We start from the raw sequence: 10,000 nt of genomic DNA, 5'->3' as shown, positions 1-10,000 counted from the left end.
AGCGCAGAGTTGTATCCAGGTTGTGTGGAAACCACAAGAGTGATATCGCAGTTCTGCAGCGGAGACCGAAGTGTTGCCTAAATATTGCAAAAACCTTAATGAGGTAATAAGCGATGCGGTGTGATTCTATCATAGTTGTATCATTCTAACACAGTCATTGTTGAAGTGTTGTTTCTTAACATGGTGTTTGAAACGTTATATCAGTTGTCCCATTCGGGCTTATATAGCTTGTGTTTTGGTCTAAGTCAGTCAAGTTCGGAAAAAAGACAGACTCTGGTGTGAATCTGGGAACCTATAGCCAAAGGGACTCTGATGCTGTGAGGATAATCAGCACTGATGTTTTTTTGGTGAGACTACTGTAAAAGACGACGCACATGCTTAACCTGAAATGTTATGGTTCTCATTGTCTACCTGTTTTATTTCAAAGTGCAAATGTAAACGTTGAGAAATGACGCTGTTCCTGTATTGCTTTAAAGAATTTGATACCAAGTTACCAGTGATACAGATAATGTTTTAGAGGAGGCGTCATGATATGTGAGAGACCCATGTTATCCTCAGTAGTTGTGTTTATTTATATGACCTGTAGGTGTAACAGTAGGGCTTAAACCAACTCTTCAGCAAAGCACAATGCTAGAGAAAATAAAGTGTGGCATATTGCACTGTACTAAGAGCTATAGTTGCAGTCCCAGAAATACTCAATGTCAAAACTGAAGACGCACACACAGACGCACATACGCCTGCAGTTCAATGTTGTGCACACAGCCATAGACAGACGTAAAAGCCATATTTTCTTTTCAGTGAACAATGAATTATCCTTGATAACAAATTGTATACCATGAGATGGTCAATTGAAACAAGTTGAAGACATCGATTTCTTCAAGTTGGGCTGTTAAGTCTGAGCACAGTATACATATTTGATTGCAAAATCAAAGCTGAAATTGTCTGACTTTGTCCTTGTTATAACCACATTTAGCCATAATACAATCTCCAGATTCTGTTACGCATTCATGATTGTGTGCACACAGATTTAACCCTTTACTCGCTTAGACCTTTGATCTGCTGAGCCTACCTCATCCTCCCAAGGAACACCTTGCATTTACCAGTAGCCAACTGTGCTAAACTGTTCATCAATATTCTGTATGAAACCTTTTATGTCTATTTATTTATATACACAATAAAAGACTGATCCCGTGGATACATTTGTGCGTGTTCTTGAATGTCCATGGGTATCGGAACATTCTATCATCTTCAGCCTCTTTGTCAAGCAAATTCTTACTCCGGCCCGGTTGGTGGCGATAGTGTTCCATTAGTTGTTTACCAACTACCATGAAACATTAGGAAGTTGGCAACGGTAGCATCATCTGTTACCAACGTACATGAACCTATGGAGAAGAGAGAGTGGCTTCAAAAAGTCACAGGTTTTCAGGTAAATACCATGTTCGTGTTCAAACGAGGTAACCAACAGTAGTTAGCGTGAGTCCTATATTCTCTTCTTACAACTAGTTTTTTTAGTTGTTTGTGTATAGAGCTGCGCTAACTGACGTTAACTATGCTAGGATAACAGCTATGCAGTAGAAACCAACCCAGTTGTAACTTTCTTGCTGTGGTGGTTCGCATACGCATTGTATTAAACTCGTGTTTTGAGCACTCCTTCAATTGTGCTCGGAATGTCAAACTCAACCCCAAAACGTAACGCGAATGAAACAATGCTCACAAAATATGTTTTAACCCTTATCCACACCACACACTTATAGGTTTCATTCGGCCAGCCTGAGGCCAACAATGATCTGTTTTGCAACTAAGATTTGATATTGTTAATTGATAACAGGCATGCTGTCGAGGACACTTGGTGCGAAAGACCATTAAGTGTGCGCGAGACGAATACGAAGATATTGTAAAAGAGATAGAGGGAGATGTAAATGACTTGCAGTGGAGGGGAAACGTAATTCAGATCCCTGCTTTCTCTGAAGTGGTAAGTAACTCCCGTTGGTATTTGCAACCTTGTATGCCTGTAGACCGAACAGGCTTCAGGCCTGTCTTCACATGTTTATTTGTCTTAATGGCTTTATTTTTGAGCGAACATATGAGTGTTTATCAGTGTTCATCTTCAACCAATTAAATATGCTAATTAATTGATATGTAATTAATTGCACCCCCTGCCGCCAGAACATCTCGTTTTTGGGGCATGATAGACATGTCAAAGTCCGCTCTAACGGGGAACCTGGCCGCGAAGCTGCAGATGAACGCAAGCCCACTCACATTGAGGTGATTGTGCCGGAGAGAGACACTACTGTCCCCAGTGACAGCACAGAAGGAGTGTCCATTCTGTTGGAGCAGGAGACGCCCAGTCTGTCAGATCGAGGAGGAGAGAGTGAACCATGCCAGGGAGCGGCAAGGGAGCAGGGACACACGACAAGCATTAAAGACACCACTGCCGCTTTGAGTCGATTAGGATTGGATCCAAGCATTTTAGAGAGGAGTGAGTACTATGATGCAGACCACATTCATGGGCATAGGTGATAAACTAGACTAGAGTATACAGTGGGGAAAATAAGTATTTGACCCCCTAACGAGTTCGCAAGTTTGGCCACTTGCAAAGAAATGTGTGATCTATAATTGTAATGGTAGGTATAAGAGTGAGAGACAGAATATCGACAAAAACACCCAGAAACTGCATTTTATAACAGTTATGATTTGATTTACATTCGTCGTGGAAAATAAGTATTTGAACCCCTACCACTACCATTACAATTGTAGATCACACATGTCTTTGCTAGTGGCCAAACTTGCGGAATCGGAAGGGGTTCAAATACTTACAGTACCTTGCGTAAGTATTCACCCCCTTGGATGTTTTACCCTTTTATGGATTTTATAAATCAGTCATGGTCAATATAAGTTGGCTTTTTGGACAAAAAAAAATCACAAAATAGCTCTCTTTAATGTCAAAGTGAAAATATATTTCTACACAGTCATGTAAATTAAATACAAATATGTAATGAAAATAAGTGATTGCATAAGTATTCACCCCCTTTATCACCCCCTTTATATAGACTGACCTAATTCAACAGAGGTCCAGCCAATTGGTGCTAGAAGTCTCACAATTAGTGATATGGGGATCAGTGTGCAGTAAATGTGTCTCAAGTGATTGTAGTATAACGACACCTGTGTCTGGAAGGTCTATTCACTGGTCAGTATTCAGTAATCAGTATTCCTGGCTACTGTTACAACATGAAGACCACAGATCACCCTAAGAAACTCAGAGAAAAGGTTATTGAAAAGTACAGGTCAGGGGAAGGATACAAAAAAATGTCCAAGGCACTTAACATCCCCTGAAATTCTGTTCAATCCATCATCAAGAAATGGAAGGAATATGGCACATGTGTAAATCTGCCTAGATCAGGCCGTCCTTACAAACTGAGTGACCATGCAAGAAGGAAACTAGTAAGAGAGGCCACCAAGACACCTATGACTACTCTGAAGAAGTTTCAAGCTTCAGCAGCTGGTATGGGAGAGACTCTGCATACCACCACTGTTGCCTTGGTTCTTCACCAATCAAAGCTTCATTGAAGAGAGCCACTGTTGAAAAAATGCTCCACTTTGGTCTCATCAAACCACAGAACCTTCTTCCACTTGACCATGGAGACTTCCACATGCCTTTTGGCGAACTGTAGTCGATCCTTTTTTTCAACAGTGGCTCTCTTCCATAAAGCTTAGATTGGTGAAGAACCAAGGCAACAGTGGTGGTATGCAGAGTTTCTCCAATCTCAACTGCTGAAGCTTGAAACTTCTTCAGAGTAGTCATAGGTCTATTGGTGGCCTATTTTACTAGTCTCCTTCTTGAACGGCCCCTCAGTTTGTGAGGACGGCCTAATCTAGGCAGATTTACACATGTGCCACAATCCATCCATTTCTTGATGATGGATTTAACAGAATTCCAGGGGATGTTTAGTGCCTTGGACATTTTTTTGTATCCTTCCCCTGACTTATACTTTTCAACAACCTTTTCTCTGAGTTGCTTAGAGTGATCTTGGGTCTTAATGGTTTAACAATAGCCAGTAATACTGATTACTGAATACTGACCAGTGAATGGACCTTCCAGACACAGGTGTCGTTATACTACAATCACTTGAGACACATTCACTGCACACTGACCCCCATTACACAAATTCTGAGACTTCTAGCACCAATTGGCTGGACCTCTGTTGAATTAGGTCAGTCTATACAAAGGGGGTGATAAAGGGGGTGAATACTTATGCAAGCACTTATTTTCATTACATATTTGTATTTAATTTACATAACTGTGTAGAAATATATTTTCACTTTGACATTAAAGAGAGCTATTTTGTGAATTTTTTTTTGTCCAAAAAGCCAACTTATATTGACCATGACTGATTTATAAAAGCCATAAAAGGGTAAAACATCCAAGGGGGTGAATACTTACGCAAGGTACTGTATTTCCCCCACTGTACATGTATTGTAACCCCTGTAATCAGGAGAAGCATGGTGTAAGCTCAGCAGAGAACTGATTAAATGCTTGCAATAATTGAACTCCAAGCTCCTCTAGATGATAATGGTTCCGTATGATATGACTGACTGACTGACTTATTTTTCTTATTTTTATTGATTTCTATGAGATGATTGTAATTGTAATGAGATGATTGTTTGTGAAGCGACCTTGGGTGTCATGAAAGGCGCTTTAAATAAAATGTATTATTATTATTATTATTATTATTATTATTATTATGAAAACACTGATAAACATACTTTTTTGTTAGGCTCTCTTCGACGCTCCCTGGACCAAGTCCCTCCTCGGACACGAGAGGAAGCACGAATGCTCCGCAACAAACTTGCCATGGAGCTGCTGTGGATTCAGCAGGCCATCGCCAGCCGCAAGAAAGTGAGGGCCCTGACGAGTGATGCTGTTTAACTTTCCATTTTTTCAGAAGTACTCAGTGGTGTAGTGGTCCCTGGAGAAGTGGGTATATTCTTTTTTTTTTTTTCAGCAGCCCATGCAGCACAGGATAAACGCCCTGTTTTGAGAGGTGGTTGTACACAATTATGAAAATTAAGTGGGTATACTCCGTATACCTGCGTATACCCTGGACTACACCACTGAAAGTACTCCTTTAGAGAAGGCAATAGTGGAGGCTTCTCGCTTACACATAATGGCCCTAAGCCGGTGTAAGCCTGAGATATCACAATTGCCATCTGAAAGAGGACTGCTGCTCTTTCACTTTCCCCCCCACAGTATTTAGACATAAAGGAAGGTAGCAGCAGGCTGGATCAAGGGGCCTGTCTAGTAGGCTACTGGTTAGAAAAGAATAGAAGAAAATGGAAAAGCCTTTATTGCCATTGGATTTGCATACAACGAAATTTGAAGGAGAGCAAGGAGCCGCTGCGTCCGTGCGTGCTGCCATCTTGGATCACCTGGTTGGTCCAAACACTTGGTTAATATAATATATATATATCTGCCAATTATTTTTATTACAATTTTGTTTTCTTTCACACAGTGGTAGTTTACTCTTTCCAACTCACTTGTTGTCATAGCAACGTGTGCTTTACGCCTAATCTGCTGCATGGCAGAAACCAGCTAAAAGGTCTTGCTAAAAGTCGGCTGCAACAAAAATATCATTTTTGTAGTGCATTATTTTAATTTAGTTGACAATCATCAGATCCTGATTTACTCGTAGGCCTTGACTAGTGCTTAACTTGCACTTACAGCAGTGACATTCCTGCACTTCTTTTTCTTTTCTATGTCGATTTTCTATTTCTTATGTAAAGTAGTATTTATTGTTACACCAGGTTTTTATTGCTCTTAGCTTGACTGTTCTCTCCCTTGTATGTCGCTTTGGACCAAAGCGTCTGCTAAAAGACTAAATGTAATGTAAATGTAATAATGATAACACATAGCTGTATTTACTGCAAGCCTTATTGTTACTTTTTCTACCTTTTGCAGTACTTGACCCTGAGGAACAACCTGGAGAACGGAACACGGCAATCGGGTACAGCTGCTTCAAGATGAGGGACACAAGCTCTGAGAAAGTCCTTTAGTCAGTGAGGGATTGACACAAAATTATCATTTGGAAGGAATAGTGTTTGTATATTTTGTTTACCTTATAGAATTTGTACTTTAATAAAATAATTATGTTTACATTTAACTGTTCATCTGTTTTGATCCATGTTAACAGTACATGCGAGTGCTATCAGTGGTCCCAGAGTTTAGTATGGTGTGATGCTCATTTGTTGTAATGGGACTGGAATCGTTCCAGTATTAGCTAGGTTGAGTACAATCAATCATTCCAGAGGAAGTAACTCATTTCAGGAAGTGCCAGAAGAGCACTGAAGTAACCAGCCGATTTGCTCCACTGCACCCTGTTTAAACACTTAAAATAAAAAAAATATCAGCACACCATTTCAAGAACTAGCATAGAACATTTTCTGAGTGTTTTTAAATTAATTTATTAACAATAGCAAATCTAAATGCTCAGGTTGGTTTTCTGATTAATTTATTATTCTACAACGGTCATTTTTGCCATGCCACTCGCAATAGCTTAGGAGTTGCTTTCATTTGGGTCCTTATTTCTGCCGTCTTTGGACGAAGCCCTGTCCTCGATGTTGTAAAGAGTTCCACAGTATGCAAACCCAGTGTCCCTGCAGAAGGCAGTGTGCAGTGGGTCAGCTCGGCATCCTCCCTGCCAGAAGCTGATAACATGCAAAAGTGTCTCTGGTGTAGACTCTGGTCAAATAAGGTCAACGAAAAGCACACTCAAGTTTTAATTGACCCTTGGCAAATGGAGCCAGTACCAACAATCAGACACTATTGCTGCAATTTAAACACCCAGACCCCCTCAAATATGGGGAACGGCGGGAGAGATTCTGTACACCTTGGATATTGGAATAAAAATTTTTCTTGACAAAGCCCATCCCTGGCTTGGGACTTGGGCCACAGCTGAAAAGTGTAGTTGAGGCATCGCACACACTGAAGACCGCAGTGACCGAGAGCGATGCGTGTGTGTGTGTGTGTGTGTGTGTGTGTGTGTGTGATCTACCATGATTCCTTATTGGAGGGTGTTATTTTCACAGTAAGGATGTGTGGCACCTTGTTGTGAATGGAAACTCATTGATAATTCAGTGCTGTTTATTTCCCGGTTAAGAGAAGTGGCGAGTGACGTGCTCTGTCTGATTCATGCCTCTGAAGAGCTGTTCACCTCTTCCCCCCCCCCACCCCACCCCTGTCTCAATTTCTGGCTTTGTTTCGTCTTCATTGGACCATCTTCTATTTCATTTCATAGTCTGCAGTTCTACACTCCCTCACTCTTGCCCTCCCTCTGTCTCTGTCTTTCTCTCACCCCCTCTTTTTCTCTCTCTCTCTCTCCCACGCTTTTGTTATGGGTAGGGCCCACACAGCTAGCAGCTATTGCTGGGTGTGCTGCCATGGCAACCAGGAAATACTCACAGATCGTCTGTGAGACTGGACACATGAGCGTGTGAGGGGAAGCCTGGAGACAAAACACACTCCCACACTTGCACACACACAAACACACGCTTAGACACACAACAAAAACACCTAACACACCAAGTGGACAACATTTGACCCGGCTTTTCACACACATTTTCAAAATACAGGGCTCTTTCCTTCCTGCTTTTTGAAGGACCTTTGACATGGACTAAGCCAGCAGCTTGCCTGTGCTGAAACCTAGCAGAGGTTGAAGGGGGGAAGCCGATCCTGAGTCAAAATGACTTCCAGCATTTCCGCGGCCGTCCTGCCCCCCGTCAAGAGCGTGGTGGTCCACCGTAATGGGGACCCCTTCTACACGGGGAGAAGGTTCGTGGTGAACCAGAGGCAGGTGCCCTGCATGGAAGTCTTTCTGAACGACGTGACGCTGAACATCCAGGCGCCGCTGGCCGTGAGGACCCTCTACACCCCCCGGAACGGCCACCGTGTGTGTGAGCTGGAGGATCTGCAGACGGGAGCACATTATGTCGCTGCTGGATTTGAGAGGTTCAGGAGACTGGAGTGAGTTGGTGACATCATGAGAACATAGAAAGAGAACACATAGCATGTTAATACTCAAACTAAATATACAGCAAACTAAATATGCATATGCCACTATCTTGTGGTAAACATGCACTATTTTCAATGTTACATTTTGACCTTTGGATGCCTTTCTGATATTTCATATGTTCACCTCAGTGGAACTGGGTTAATAGTTGATAACATGCCAAAATCCTGGAATGTTCTAATGAATTTATAGGACATTTTAAGCTAAATTCTCATTCAAACAATATTGTCATTTTACTTGCATGTTATGAAATGTCTTTCTTTTCTGAAATATCTTTTTTCATATCTAGTTATTTAAATACAGGCGTGAAGAAAGCACTAACCAACAAAGTAGAGGTAAGGTCAAGTTATTGTTGTTATCATCATCATTATTAGTAGTATTATTTGTATTATTAATAATAATATTAAGGTGTGTAAGAATTTAGCTTGATGTGTTTGCAGCATATCACTCATACCCAGTAGCTCAATAGAGTAACTCAATCCCAGGGAAGAATATTAGATTTGACAAGTGACACCTGTCATGTCTGTCATGCTTTCTGTGTCACTATCAGAGGAGCGCATGTCTGATTTCTGAGAGGCGATGGATGCGTTTGTGTTTGTGTGTCCTGTCGTCCCTTGTTACGAGGGCAGGAGTAGAGTCATCAAGGCGTGTGTGTGTGTGTGTGTGTGTGTCCCTTGTTACGAGGGCAGGAGTGGAGTCATCAAGGCCTCTTTATGACAGCATTAACCTGGTCATCAGCAAGGTCACAGAGAGGAGGTTAGATGGCCATGAAGACAGGGGAGAAGACAGGATGAGAGCGATACATTGTGTGCGTGCGTGTGTGTGTGTGCGCGCACGCGTGTGTATATGCGCGCGTGCGCACGCGTGTGTGTTTGAGGGAGAGAGAGAGAGAGAGCGAGAGCGAGAGCGAGAGCGAGAGCGAGAGAGAGAGAGAGAGAGAGAGAGAGAGAGAGATTTCCAACAGGTAGAACAAAGGAGTTGGAGCGGCTTAATGTAATTGGAGCTGCTGGCCTGCCCAGGCATGCCTGCTAGCTCTCCCCCTACCAACCACCGCTGTTTGGACAAATACTCTCAAAGCCAGACACATCAGAAAGCAGCCAATGCATCTCCTAGCTTACTAGGACAGTTTGAATATTTGTGCCTGTTCTCTGGCCAGATTATTTACAATACTCTACCATCACTCAATCACTAGCATCATTAACAATACTCTACCAGCACTCAATCACTAGCATCATTAACAATACTCTACCATCACTAAATCACTAGCATTATTTACAATACTCTACCAGCACTCAATCACTAGCATCATTAACAATACTCTACCATCACTCAATCACTAGCATTATTTACAATACTCTACCAGCACTCAATCACTAGCATCATTAACAATACTCTACCAGCACTCAATCACTAGCATCATTAACAATACTCTACCATCACTAAATCACTAGCATTATTTACAATACTCTACCAGCACTCAATCACTAGCATCATTAACAATACTCTACCATCACTCAATCACTAGCATTATTTACAATACTCTACCAGCACTCAAGCCCTAGCCCTGTGATTAAAAGTTGTAAGTGAAAGATACTCATCAGTACTCAAAGGCTTAATGTAATACAATATAACTCTGATTTCTTTGCCCCAGGCAAGACCCCCTGTAAGACCAAACATGTCGGCTAAATGGAGGAGGGTCATACCCATCCCATGTATCATACAGTAAGTGGAGACATGGCTCTCAAACAGAACTATTAAGACAAAACTGGGAAGCTTAATATAAAGAAAGATTCATGTATGGTTAAATATATATATTTACAGTATATACATTTAAATGTAATATGTGTATGTATGTATGTATACTTATATATACAAACATATGCTTTGGGAATTGGCTTTTAGTCATAGCTTTTGTCTTATGTGTCTTGAATGTAAAC

The 10,000-nt window shown here is 41.5% G+C and overlaps 2 protein-coding genes across 2 annotated transcripts in view; both read left to right on the top strand.

Annotated features, from left to right (window-relative positions):
* Window positions 1–1,377: 1,377 nt before the first annotated feature.
* On the top strand, window positions 1,378–6,087 carry iqcc (IQ motif containing C). The gene is made up of 5 exons (XM_080850542.1): window positions 1,378–1,426; window positions 1,829–1,972; window positions 2,167–2,479; window positions 4,776–4,897; window positions 5,957–6,087. Exons 1-5 carry the CDS (start codon window positions 1,385–1,387, stop codon window positions 6,020–6,022), a joined length of 687 nt encoding a protein of 228 aa, XP_080706668.1. The 5' UTR covers window positions 1,378–1,384; the 3' UTR covers window positions 6,023–6,087.
* Window positions 6,088–7,736: 1,649 nt separating this feature from the next.
* Window positions 7,737–10,000, top strand: part of dcdc2b (doublecortin domain containing 2B) — a gene marked incomplete at both ends in the record, with an annotated part of 8,019 nt that continues 5,755 nt past the window's right edge. The window contains 2 exons of the mRNA XM_080850271.1: window positions 7,737–8,017; window positions 9,732–9,785. Of these exons, the coding sequence (XP_080706397.1) occupies window positions 7,737–8,017; window positions 9,732–9,785 (335 nt within the window). The remainder of the gene's footprint in view (window positions 8,018–9,731; window positions 9,786–10,000) is intronic.

Source organism: Sprattus sprattus, assembly GCF_963457725.1.
Source record: "Sprattus sprattus genome assembly, chromosome: 13".
Classification (NCBI taxonomy): domain Eukaryota; kingdom Metazoa; phylum Chordata; class Actinopteri; order Clupeiformes; family Clupeidae; genus Sprattus; species Sprattus sprattus.
Note: the sequence above shows the minus strand (reverse complement) of the source record. Positions and strands in the feature narration are given on the sequence as shown.